Raw genomic sequence first — 13,558 nt, forward strand, 5'->3', positions numbered from 1 at the left:
ATCTATAGGCTTCCACACTCAGAGCTTTTGATAATAATCTTGCTATCATGTCTTCCTGATTCTAAATCAGAACTGCGTAACACGGTTGCGCCGCTTTTAACACCCCCCTATTCATGTACTTTGGTGCAATTAAAGGAGTTCCATGGAGAGGCGTGTTGTAACACTAATCACGAGTGATCGATTCCACCTTTCTACACCTTAATTGACAACATGGAAGCCAAACCAATGGTCATTTTTTGAGTAATCCTTTTGTTAGAAACAAGCGCTGTTAAGAACTGTAAGGTATACAGGTCATGATAATGTACATATCGTGTGCAGTAATGAGCGCTAAACCGTGTATACTGCTCAAGTGGTCTGTAGGAAAGGCGCGGCTTATATTGGATTCTACGCGTTGGGCCGAAATGACAACAAAAGACATGATACAACTACTAAGAATCAATATAATACACACAATACACAAAACACACAAAAAACATATAATGAGAAATATACACTTTGTCATTTTTTGAGTTACCCTAATTCATTTTGTAACTCAAAAAATTATAAACACACGGAAATATACAATGAGAAATGCATTCAGAAAGACGAGTTATTCCCGACTTTCGGTGGGATTGGGTTCAGTCCCAGCTTATGTCCCAGATACATGTAACGACTTTTGATGTCATCAATATTCGTATAGCATCCCTAAAAACATTAGAGATATGATCTTTAAAAGATAGGGATTCAAACAGTTGCTCAAACTCAGACAGGCAGTGGAAAAAACAATGTCTTTACCAACGCAGAGAGAATAGATTTAATTACGGGAAAACAGTATTAGTTTTCAATGCGCAAAATAGCCATTATAGTCAATAAGAGCTGCAAGCAGGTTCCACGGTCACCAGCTGCACTGATGAGACTTTGCGGGTCGAAACTGTGTGGACACCTGTCTGCAGCTATCATTAGTTTTGTTTTAGGCTGTAACATTATTTATTTAGATAATTAGACGTTTATTGTGTATTTTGCGTTTTGCGTCGCTTACTGCGCATTTTCCGCCTCTTAGTGGTGTGTGGCCGATAGCAAAATGACGTCACCACCCGCGCGGGCTTTATCTGTGACGTCGGTCAGGTCAGCTCCTTATAATGATGGAGCTACACCAATCGTGTCAGTCAAACTGATGATGACATAAGTTTTTGTCGAAACGTCTTATTTTAACATGACAGTGTTAATAACAATATGGGCCAGTCTCTTTATACTTAGACTGGTTAAATTTTGAATCATGGGCTTGCAACGCATGGCTTCTGACGAACTGTGTTTTACCTGGAGATGACGTTCACCATCCATGTTCTCAATTTGGGTTCGCGAATGCGCACATCGTCGGTTGTTCAACGTGAGCATGTCGCCAGGCTCCATACGAAACACCACCTTTATAAGGATGCGATTAAACCTCTTTCAATACTCAAGCATTAAAACATTAAATGCTTTTCGGGTTTAATATTTCCCAGAATGTTAATTCATTGAATCTTGTAAATCAGTAAAACTGCGACAGATATTTGCGGCTTAGTAAGGTTAGAGAATTCTGGCACCTGAGTTTCCTCACGATCGAGTATCTCACAAAACTTCTTGCTTGCCTTGAAATATCGCATGACATCTTTTTCCCTGACTCGAATGGCGGAAGATAGATCGAGGCTCCAGTTTACACCAACAATCTAGACATACAGACAATATGCCTGTCAATAAATCAAAACAAAACAATAATTGAATGAAAAACATATTAAACGCCAGATTGAGACAAAATACAAGTGTTGATCTTCATATACCACTGACCTTGCCGAAGTAATCAAGGTTAATGTGGCATTTTTGATGTTCTTGGTGGTTGGGGTGTAAAATGGTGTAATTGATTGTGTCCCATGAGCCCGGGACTTCTGTTAGAGTCTTGAAATCTTCCGGTGACTCTTTTCGCAATGTTTCAGCAGCCATAAAGAAGTCGGTGAGCTTTGATTTTCCTCCTCTGATGTGTTCGTCGAAACTTGAAATAATCATACATGAGTAACTACGTAACACGAATCTCAGTGAGCATTTGCTGATGTTTTCCATCTTATGAAGCATAAAGACAAGCAAATGCTTTTTAAATTTGAGAGCTGCAGACAGGGTGTATACACGCACTGTTTCGACCTGTTAGGTCTCATCAGTGCAGCTGTTAAAGTGATGGCACTATGCTAGCTGGTAGACTAGCAGGCACACAGATTTCCACTTTGTGGTACCTTTCGGTCAATCGTCGATATGTTGGGTACTTTTTAAAATTTGCAGTAAATATTTGCTGGGTTTACGCACAGGCATTGATAACTAAATTTAGTGCTGCATTAATAATATTCAGTTATTCGAAACGTATACTCTACTTGAGATGATTAATAGCATATTAGTGTTGGCTTTCCTATTAAAAGTAATCATCTCCAAGTATTTTGCACCCAAATAATATTGAGTTTATAATGAGTACACAGGACAAATATACGCAATGTATGGCTAGGTTTGGCTCTAAAAAAATTGCATGTTTTTTACCTGAGACAATGCAAAACCAAGCCACCTATTGGCACTTCGTATGTTGGTTGATCCATGTGAAAAGGCAAACGGACGTCGTTGTTATTTCCATGACCCTCGTCACTAAAATCCAAGTCGAACATCTGTAAAAAATAGGCGTATCAAATTTGGTGAAAGCGTTCCTTTGCCTCAGCCTGTAGGTTAGCATGTGATGAAGAATTGAATTTAAACAGTCTTAGGAACGTAAGTTTTAAAGATGCCAGCTTTATACCTTGCCATAACTTGTCTCCAGCAATGTCCCTGCCATCATTCTCGAAACCTGCAAGATATAAGACAACGTTAAAATCCCCATAATATGTCGATCCATTTTATGCTCTGCAGGTAGCAAGTTGTCATACACTTACTTCCATGACCAAGTTTTCTTTGATAGGAGCGTTTTTAACAAGGCAATATCCCTGTATCATCACGTGCTCCAACCACCTATGTACAAATAAAAAGGGTCTAAAGGTGAATGCTTTAGAGAGTCGTATAATAATTTTATCACATAGCAGTTGTCACACAGAATAAGCGTTTAATGGGAATTGCTCTTCTGGCACTTGAGTTTCGAAAGTGTTTATAGAAACCGACGTTTCGTCTACCATCCGGCGAGACTTCCTCAGGGTTATGTCACACGATAACGCATCAAGCGCATAAACACTAAAAACGTAAGAAAAACACAAGAAAAAGGGAATCGCGAAGTGGCACCGCTAAACGATGTTTTCTTCTTGGCAAAATGTTTTTGAATCGTCCATTAAAGTTGATTTATGGAGTAGGGATAATATATCCGCAGCCCGACCATGAATTATGTAAAAATAACCATTCTGCCTCACTTAAAAGTAGTTCGATCCGGATCATCTAAAATATCCTGATATTCCACAGTGGGTAATATCAGGTTTCCAGCCGCAATTCCATTCTTGCTGATGACGTCACGTTTATTGATGACGTCATCCAAGCACTGATCGCAGTAACACCTCTCTCGAAGCCATTGCGACTGTTGCCAACACACGTGACCTTCCACGATTTCACCTTCGATTTCTATGGCAACCCCAGCGCCTTCATAAGAACAGAGAGAAAATATCATGTAAAGTTTATGTTTATAATTAACAAAGAGGAGTGTGTTTGTGCAAAACAGTGAAATAAATCGAAGGAAATTGTTTTGCGACCACGAAAAATCTAATTTCGACATTCATGTGACAACAAAGCATGATTTTCATTTTTACGGTAATTTTGTTGTTCGAGCGAGTTTTTGCAGTCTGCACAGACCGTGCAGTCGAGAATTGCTGAAACGCACTCTTCCTGCGTCATTGGCAGATAATATTACCACAAGGAGATTTAACAGTTCAACTCAGGTGATGAGCGATGGGAAATAGTTCTAAACTCATGATTGCACGAACGTTCTGAACAATCAGCGAAAAGTAACGTACCTATATTCACTGTGAAATATTTTGTTTCTATGTCACATTTTTTAAGGTTTTCATCGAATAAATTATATTTGGGAGCTCATGTGTTTGATGTTCAGTATCTTCTGATCATCATTTGAATGTTGTGAGATAGGACCAACCTTTTTCGTCCACGCCTTTTTTTTTTGCTGTGAGTACATCCGGAAAAGCGGGAGTGTCAACCAGGTAGGTTCCCTTGTACTTCGGTCGACAAGCCTTACATCCGCAATAAAATCGGAGCCACTTCACATGAAATCTAAACAACAAAATCCCTTTCGAAGATACGATTTACAAAAAAATGTGCCACGATAATGGAGTGTTTTATGTTAAATTTGATCAAGAAAAACTATGATAAAAATGCGAATCACTTTTTTAGCAGAACATTTTGTCCGCAAGACAGCTTTTGAAACTGCACTCCAAATTTATGTTAAGATTCATCTAATGCAATAAATTTATTGCACCTTATACACACGCAGCGTTTAAAACCTTGTACCTGCTTCTATGTCCATCGTTCCATTCTATATTGACTATCTCCTTATCTTCGTTTGGGTTTGCCGAAACAATTGTAAACTGCATTGCTGTAGCTTAAAGCCTCTAAAAATTCCTACTGGCACTGTGCCAGCAAATCACTATTTGCTATTTTGCCAAAGCTTGACCCTACCCGAGAATTTTTTGACAAAAAAAGGCAAATATAAATTTAAAAACAAACTTAAAGACTGCCACATTTGTTGTTCATAGCAACTTGCTTTAACTTCAGGTGGAGCATCATGCTTACGAAGTGTGATTTATATTCAATCTTGTGCTATACCTTACTTTAGAGTTTATTGCCTGTTTTAAAGGTCAATGTTGCCCAGGAAAAAAATACCGGGCTTTCTGCTACCTTCTTCTGTAATATAATATCAGTCGTTCCTTCTGATTAATATATGTTTATTCCTTTCATTGATCTTCGAAAATCCAGTCATTTATGCCTTACAAAGTTAGCATTGCCTAAAATCTCGTTGTGTCGATAAGAATGACGAATCACCAGACTGCAAACAAAGGCAGCCCAGAGCAGAAAAAACAATTTACGCTCTAACAGGCTGGTATTTAACAGTCCACATCGGAGAAAAGTTTTGATAAACTCACTTATGCATTAAACATATTACACTTAGCGTTTGGCTCAGCTCTAACAACAAAAGATTGTGACGACTTGATTTACAAAACTTGTGCTACGACATAAATAATGGAATCAAAACAATAACCCCATATTGCTTTTCTCAGAAATTTTTGCTTTATAAATGTCACGCTTAATGTTGACAACCTGCTGCAGTGCTCGTCATTCCACTTGATCTCCACCACACGATCGTCGCAACTTGACTTATCGCAAAAACTGGATTTAGGAAAGTCTGTTGTCTCACAAACAAACAATTTATCTATCAAGTGATATAAATATGTTGAAGTTTTTTTTCACCGTTTGGTTGATTTAATTATGGCAAAAAACCTCAGGTAATCAGTTAAAATCTTGTTTTGACATGTTTCCCCAAAAGGGTAGTCTAGTATCTCAACCTTAATTGTGAAAGAGCGATTTTTGTGTAATGAAGTTTTGGCTCTAAGTGCAAACCGCAAAATTGCGCTGACGAGGCAACCTTCGCTCGTTCAACTGTGAAATTTCGCGAGAAGCTTGAAATGAGCACCTGCAGGTTTTTTGTGAATTTTACTTTTCGAACCTGTTGCAAAGCTGACATCTGCGCCTGACAGCCGTTGTTTAAATGTTTTGCATGGCAGTCTTTGTATTACTCAAACTTCCCAGTCTGATTTAGGTTTAAGGAGGCATACTTGGTTCTCGACTGAGGTTATTTGTATACCTTGTGATTGCATCGAATTTCGTGGTATCGAATAGAATGACAAAACACCAGACTGCAAACACAGGCAGCCCAGAGCAGAAAAAAGAATTTACGCTCTAACAGGCTGGTATTTAACAGCCCACATGGGAGAAAAGGTTTTGATGGACTCACTCATGCAGTGAACATATTACCTCAGCGTTCGGCTTAGCTCCAGTAACAAAACATTGTGATGTTTTTCACCCACGAAATTATAAATTTATTTGTGCATACACACAAGCAACACTCGGTAGCTGACCAAACTAACTTGATTTCTGCCACATTTCAAAATGTGTTCGCAACGTTCATGACATGCCAGAGAATGAAGTAGATACAACGATGGTTGGTGCATTAATACGTTGTGCAACGGAAACTTTTCAAATTTCAATGTTAAGATCATTTACACGTGGTCGCATGCGATCAACATTACAAGTTACATGTCATATATATACAACAACAAAAACTCCACAAAAAGTTTTTGAAGAAGTTTTTTTTATGTGCAAGGCATGCAGTGTTAGTGCACACTACAACAACAGCACTATAGTCAAACCTCAGACACGCGTATGCTGCGTCCAAAACATCGCGAAACATTATCAACTGAACTACTTGCAGCAAACAACACTACACATCAGTTGTCAAACAAAAGATACACAAATAAAATCAACCACGCTCAAAACGACGAGTTGTTTCCAACTTTAGGGGGAGTTGGGTTCAAACCCAGCTTATTTCCCAGATATACGTAACGACTCTTGACGTCATCAATGTTGCCATATGCACCCTGTAATATAAAACGCTTATGAAAATTTGCAACAAATTGGCTACTGCGTTTATGAAAACCTTTTTTTTTTTTTTATCGCTGGTAAAAACAAGGTCGGGCGTTGAAAAAGTTGCTGCCATACGTTACGTAAATACCGATTCCTCGCCAACTCAGACAGCAAGGTATGTCGGCAGGATAAATTAATGAAGAAAAGAATTTGAACGAATTGACGAGTTTTTATGATTTTTAAGTTTATTGCACGTAAGGTTAAAGATATTCCAACCTGCAAATGACGTACACCATCTGTATTCTCAATTAGGGTTCGCGAATGAGCACATCGCCGGTTGTTCACCGTGAGCACGTCACCAGCCTCCAAACGAAACATCACCTTTATAAGAATGCGATTACAAGGGCTGTAGACTTACGGGAAAAAGGTTCCTGCACCTGATTTTCCTCACGATCGAGAATCTCACTGAACTTTTTGCGTGCCTTCAAATATCGCTCGACGTCTTTTTCTCGAATTCGAATCGGGGAAGCCATGTCCGGATCCCAGTTAATTCCAACGATCTGGAAACACATACAATTAATAAAGACCGCATTTTTGTTCTAAATGGTGTGAGCTATTATAGATTACGACCAAACACAAAGTGTTGATTCCATGGCATGTGACTCTTACCTTGCCAAAATAATCAAGGTTGATGTGACATTTTTGATGTTCCTGATGGGCCGGGTGCTCTAGGGCGTAGTTGATTGTGTCCCATGACCCCGGAACTTCAGTGAGAGTCTTAAAGTCTTCCGGTGACTCTTTTCGCAATGATTCGGCGGCCACAAAGAAATCGGTAAGTTTGGATTTGCCTCCCCTAAGGTGTTCATCAAACCTTCAAAGAAAATTAGATGCAGCTAGTTGCATTAGCAAACACATTTCAAATGAGCGGGGAAATGTGTTTGCTAATGCAACTAGCTGCATCTACTTAGCGTTGTAGTTTATTCTTTGGTGCGGGCATTTTCTCTTTTGACCTCATTACCTAAGACAATGTAAAACCAAGATGCCAGCTGGTATTTCATAGGTTGGTTGGTCCATGTGGAAAGGTAAACGGAAATTGTTGTTATTTCCATGCGAATTGAAGCTAAAATCCAAGTTGAAGAGCTTTGAAACAAACAAGATGCACTCATTTAGTTACAAGGCCAGTTGTAGTTGATCGTATGATTGGTTTGCATGAGATAAAATTGAAACTGCAAAGGAAAACACACCTCGCCATAGCACGTATCCTGCAGCGTCCCAGCCATTAATCTTGTTATCTGCCAAAAAAAAAACTGTTATCATCCTATTTTATTTGAAATTAGAGAAATTGAAAGAAATTTACCTCAACCACAAGGTTTTTTTTGGTGGGAGCGTTCTTAACTAAGCAATATCCTTGTAGGATCACGTGTTCCAACCACCTAATAATGAAAAGACATCAATTCCACAAATTTATGTTTACTATGGAATGAATTCTGAAAAACATCAGGTTTCAATTTATAGAAATGTCAAAGCGGCGAAAAAGTATGTGTTTGTCGTGCATACTACGATCTTTGTTGTTGACGTTGTCAGACATGCATTACTGGCATACTTGTATCCTCTTTTATCAAAGGAGCCCCATGAAAAAGTTATTATTTTTTACGCCTTACTTGAATACAGTACGTTCCGGGTCATCTAAAATATCCTGATATTCCACAGTGGGTAATATTAGGTTTCCAGCCGCAATTCCATTCGTACTGATAACGTCACGTTTATTGATGATGTCATCCAAGCACTGATCGCAGTAACACCTCTCTCGAAGCCACTGTGACTGTTGCCAACACACGTGACCTTCCACGATTTCACCTTCGATTTCTATGGCAACTCCGTCACCTGATGAACAGTAATTCGCCTTTTTTTATTTTGTTGCACATTTGTGTACACAATTTCGTAGTTCAAACTATGCTTTGTATGCATATTACTCATGTAGAGCTGCAGTATTGGAGTATTATACAAATCAGCACTCAAACCTTTTTCGTCCACGTCTATTTTTTTTGCTGTGAGTACATCCGGAAAAGCGGGAGTGTCAACCAGGTAGGTTCCCTTGTACTTCGGCCGACAAGCCTTACATCCGCAATAAAATCGAAGCCACTTCACATGAAATCTATAGATCGAATTCAATATCAACGACTTAATTTACAAACATGTGCTACAAGATAAGTATTGGAATCAAATCTATAACTCCCAAATTGCCTTTTTAAGAAATTTTTGCATTACAAATTTCACGTTTGAAGTTGACTACCTGCTGCAGTGCGCGTCATTCCAATTGATCTCCACCACACGATCGTCGCAACTTGACTTGGCTGAAACTATTTTATACGACATTTCTTTTAACGTATCACAATTTATCGCAAAAACTGAGCTAAGGAAACTCTGTTGTCTCACAAACAAACAATTTTTATCAGAAGATGTAAATCTATTGATGTCTTTTCTCACCGTTTGGCTGATTTTATTATGGCAAGAAAATCTTATTTCTTGGGTAAAATTCTGAACATACCATTATTGACCTCAGGTAATCAGCTACACTCTTGTTTTGACATGTTGCCTCAAAGGGTAGTCTACGCAATCTCGCACCACGAAAAGTATGGCAATCTTGATTTGTGAACAAAGCGATTTTTGTGCGAAAAAGTTTTGAGCTCTGACAATAAAGAACAATAAAATTGCGCTGACGAGGCAACCTTAACTCGTTCAACTGTAAAATTCCGCGACAAGCTTGAAATAAGTACGTACAGGTTCTTTGTGAATTTAACTTTTCAAACCTGTTGCGAAGTAAACCCCGTAATAAATTAGGTATTATTTTATTAAAAGTTGTCGTTTTACCAATGCCTTAAACAAGGTTTACTGGTCTTGCAGCCAATGCTTTGCAGCAAAGCTGGATCGACGATAAGTATAATTTTATGTATGCTAAAAATCTCTCTATTATGTAACCACATTTTTATTTTAAGCACTGGTTTGCCAGCCAACAACACAAGCGCTCTTTCCCAACAACTGCCCATGCAACGATGAATTACTACCAAACTAAATTATAAATCAGTTCCTGTATCCTGTTTCCGATGTGAACGATTAAATGCTAGTTCATGTGACAGCGTAAATTGTTTCCTCTTCTCTTGACTGCCTGCGTTGCAGTTGGTTATTCTAGTCTGACTACTATCGCTTGACAAGTGCACGGTGCACTGCAAGGACCGGGGTATGGAAAATCTATTATACTTTATTGGTTGCCACGTAAATTGCTTTTGTAAATGGGATTGAAGTTAATACTGCCTGCCTTTTATCTTCATATTAACAATTGGTAAAAATGAAATTGAATATACAAATTGGAAGATTGATTAGTTCGAAACCAAAAGAAAGAAGATTGCCAAATTCTAGCCCCAAGGCTCAGGCTTTATAAATGTCCAGAACCCTAAACTCTAAAGTGAGGTTCACCTAGAAACTCCATGCCTAAACTAAACACTACATATTGCGGCATACGCTGCACGCCCGACAGCAATTGTTTAAATGTTTCACATGGCAGTCTTCGTGTTACTCAAACTTCCCAGTCTGATTTACGTTTAAGGAGGCATACTTGGTTCTCGACTGGGGTTATTTGTATGCCTTGTGATTGCATCGAATCTCCTGGTATCGAATAGAATGACAAAACACCAGACTGCAAACACAGGCAGGCCAGGCCAGAAAAACGATGCACGCTGTAACGTGCGCTGGTATTAACAGTTCGCATGGGAGAAAGGGTTTTGCTGAACTCACTCATGCATTGAACATCTTACACTCAGGGTTCCGCTCTGCCGTAGTTGCACATACATACATTCTGTAGAAGTCTAGCTTTGTTTGATTTCCGCCACATTTTAATAAGTGTTTACTTTATTCCAGACTACAAGATAACAAGGGTTAGTGCATTAATACGTTGTGAAATGGAAACAAGCAATTTGCTCAGAGGTAAGGTTTAGTATGACAACAGTTAGAGTCACGCGTTCGGAATTAAAGAGGACAGAGGTAATATTATCAAACTCCCTGGTTAAGATCATGCACGTCTTGTCGTATGCGACCAATAACACAAGTAATGAGGTATATTTACAACAACAAAATCCTATGGTTGTTTTTGAAGAAATTGTTAGTATCATCTTTTCATTTACAAACATACAGGAGACACCCAGTGCTAGTGCATGCCACTAGCACACCAGTTGTAGTCAAAGCAACAAACAGCAGTATACGGGATCACGCACACCTGAAACATGCGTATGTTGCGCCCAAAACATCACGAAACATTATCAACTGAACTACTTATAGCAAACAACATTACACATCAGTTGACAAATAAAAGATACACAATCAAAATCAACCACGCTCAAAACGACGAGTTGTTTCCAACTTTAGGGGGCGTTGGGTTCAAACCCAGCTTATTTCCCAGATATACGTAACGACTCTTGACGTCATCAATGTTGCCATATGTACCCTGTAAAACAGTACACTTTAAAACAATTTGCAACAAATTGGTAATCACTTTAATAAAAACTCAAGGAGTTTTATAATTTCCAAGTTTATTGTTTGTAAGTTGAGGAGCTTCCAACCTGCAAGTGACGTACACCGTCTGTGTTCTCAATTAGGGTTCGCGCATGCGCACATCGCCGGTTGTTCACCGTGAGCACGTCACCAGCCTCCAAACGAAACACCACCTTTATACGGATGCGATTACAAGTGCTGTAGATTTACAGGTAAAAAGGTTCCTGCACCTGATTTTCCTCACGATCGAGAATCTCACTGAACTTTTTGCGCGCCTTTAAATATCGCTCGACGTCTTTCTCTCGAATTCGAATCGGAGAAGCCATGTCCGGATCCCAGTTAATTCCGACGATCTGGAAACACATGCAATTAACAAAGATGTTCCATTTATTGCAAATGGTGTGAGCGGTTATAGATTACGACCAAACACAAAGTGTTGATTCCATGGCATGTGACACTTACCTTGCCAAAATAATCAAGGTTGATGTGACATTTTTGATGTTCCTGATGGGCCGGGTGGTCTAGGCCGTAGTTGATGGTGTCCCATGATCCCGGAACTTCTGTGAGAGTCTTAAAGTCTTCCGGTGACTCTTTTCGCAATGCTTCGGCGGCCACAAAGAAATCGGTAAGTTTTGATTTGCCTCCTCTAAGGTGTTCATCAAACCTTCGAAGAAAATTAGATGCATCTAGTTGCATTAACAAACACATTTCGTCGCCTTTTTGGAATGTACAGCAACTAATTGAAATATCGTTGTGGTTTATACATTAAAACAATCACTGTCAAGAATGTACTATGCAGAAAATTGAGCATTTTAGTGGTGGGATTTTTCTCTTTTGAACCTATTACCTAAGACAATGTAAAATCAAGATGCCCGGTGGTATTTCATAGGTGGGTTCATCCATGTGGAAAGGTAGACGGAAGTTGTTGTTATTTCCATGCGACTTGAAGCTAAAATCCAAGTTAAAGACCTTCAAAACAAACGAGGTGTATACAAGGTTAGTTACAGGGCCTGCTACAGTTGATCGTATGGGATTGCATGAGTTAAAATAAACAATGTGAATCCATTCTAAAGAAAAACACACCTCGCCATAGCATGTCTCCTGCAACGTCCCAACCATTAATCTCATTATCTGCCAAAAAAAGAAAGCGTTGTAATCTTATTTAATTTGAAACTTGTGAAATTGGGAGAAATTTACCTCAGCCGAAAGGTTTTTTTTGGTGGGAGCGTTCTTCACTACGCAATATCCCTGTAGGATCACGTGTTCCAACCACCTGACAGTGAAAAGACATATATTTCGATATATGAAATCAATTCTAAAAAACATCTGATTTCAATTTGTAGTTCAGGTTTTTAAAATGCCGAAAGAGTATAAGATTGTGGTGCATACTACGATCGTTTTGTTGACACTGCCAAGAAAATTGATGCTATGTATATTTTTTGCGCCTTACTTGAATACAGTACGTTCCGGGTCATCTAAAATATCCTGATATTCCACAGTGGGTAATATCAGGTTTCCAGCCGCAATTCCATTCGTACTGATGACGTCACGTTTATTGATGATGTCATCTAGGCACTTATCGCAGTAACACCTCTCTCGAAGCCATTGCGACTGTTGCCAACACACGTGACCTTCCACGATTTCACCTTCGATTTCTATGGCAACTCCGTCACCTGATGAAAAGTAATTCGCCTTTTTTTATTTTGTTGCACATTTGTGTACACAATTTCGTAGTTCAAACTATGCTTTGTATGCATATTACTCATGCAGAGCTGCAGTATTGGAGTATTATACAAATCAGCACTCAAACCTTTTTCGTCCACGTCTATTTTTTTTGCTGTGAGTACATCCGGAAAAGCGGGAGTGTCAACCAGGTAGGTTCCCTTGTACTTCGGCCGACAAGCCTTACATCCGCAATAAAATCGAAGCCACTTCACATGGAATTTATAGAACGAATTCAATATCAACGACTTAATTTACAAACATGTGCTACGAGATAAGTAATGGAATCAAATCTATAACTCCAAATTGCCTTTTTTTGAAATTTTTGCATTACAAATGTCACGCTTAAAGTTAACTACCTGCTACAGTGCCCGTCATTCCACTTGATCTCCACCACACGATCGTCGCAACTTGACTTGGCTGAAACTATTTTATACGACATTTGTTTTAACGTATCACAATTTATCGTAAAATCTGGATTTGGAAAACTCTGTTGTCTCACAAACATAAATGTTTATCAGAAGATATAAATCTATTGAAGTCTTTTTCACCGTTTGGCTGATTTTATTATGGCAAGAAAACCTTATTTCTTGGGTAAAATTCTGAACATACCATTATTGACCTCAGGTAATCAGCTACCCTCTTGTTTTGACATGTTTCCTTAAAGGGTAGTCTA

At 38.9% G+C, this 13,558-nt stretch overlaps 3 protein-coding genes across 3 annotated transcripts; all 3 read right to left on the bottom strand.

Moving 5' to 3' along the window:
* Positions 1–223: 223 nt before the first annotated feature.
* On the bottom strand, positions 224–4,680 carry LOC145889158 (gamma-butyrobetaine dioxygenase-like). Its single transcript, XM_082980042.1, has 10 exons — positions 4,486–4,680; positions 4,115–4,248; positions 3,384–3,606; positions 2,919–2,994; positions 2,786–2,833; positions 2,536–2,657; positions 1,804–2,005; positions 1,563–1,685; positions 1,297–1,401; positions 224–684 (listed from the first exon to the last, which is right to left on the bottom strand). Exons 1-10 carry the CDS (start codon positions 4,566–4,568, stop codon positions 577–579), a joined length of 1,224 nt encoding a protein of 407 aa, XP_082836168.1. The 5' UTR covers positions 4,569–4,680; the 3' UTR covers positions 224–576.
* A 1,373-nt stretch (positions 4,681–6,053) lies between these two features.
* On the bottom strand, positions 6,054–9,043 carry LOC145889435 (gamma-butyrobetaine dioxygenase-like). Its single transcript, XM_082980391.1, has 10 exons — positions 8,909–9,043; positions 8,637–8,770; positions 8,277–8,499; positions 7,973–8,048; positions 7,860–7,907; positions 7,634–7,755; positions 7,285–7,486; positions 7,053–7,175; positions 6,892–6,996; positions 6,054–6,629 (listed from the first exon to the last, which is right to left on the bottom strand). Exons 1-10 carry the CDS (start codon positions 8,989–8,991, stop codon positions 6,522–6,524), a joined length of 1,224 nt encoding a protein of 407 aa, XP_082836517.1. The 5' UTR covers positions 8,992–9,043; the 3' UTR covers positions 6,054–6,521.
* A 1,962-nt stretch (positions 9,044–11,005) lies between these two features.
* LOC145889953 (gamma-butyrobetaine dioxygenase-like) lies at positions 11,006–13,324 on the bottom strand. The gene is made up of 10 exons (XM_082981002.1): positions 13,242–13,324; positions 12,971–13,104; positions 12,611–12,833; positions 12,358–12,433; positions 12,244–12,291; positions 12,008–12,129; positions 11,623–11,824; positions 11,391–11,513; positions 11,229–11,333; positions 11,006–11,113 (listed from the first exon to the last, which is right to left on the bottom strand). The coding sequence occupies exons 1-10, from the start codon at positions 13,322–13,324 to the stop codon at positions 11,006–11,008; spliced, it is 1,224 nt and encodes a 407-aa protein (XP_082837128.1).
* Between the last annotated feature and the right edge of the window lie 234 nt (positions 13,325–13,558).

Source organism: Ascidia mentula, chromosome 2 (genome assembly GCF_947561715.1).
Source record: "Ascidia mentula chromosome 2, kaAscMent1.1, whole genome shotgun sequence".
Classification (NCBI taxonomy): domain Eukaryota; kingdom Metazoa; phylum Chordata; class Ascidiacea; order Phlebobranchia; family Ascidiidae; genus Ascidia; species Ascidia mentula.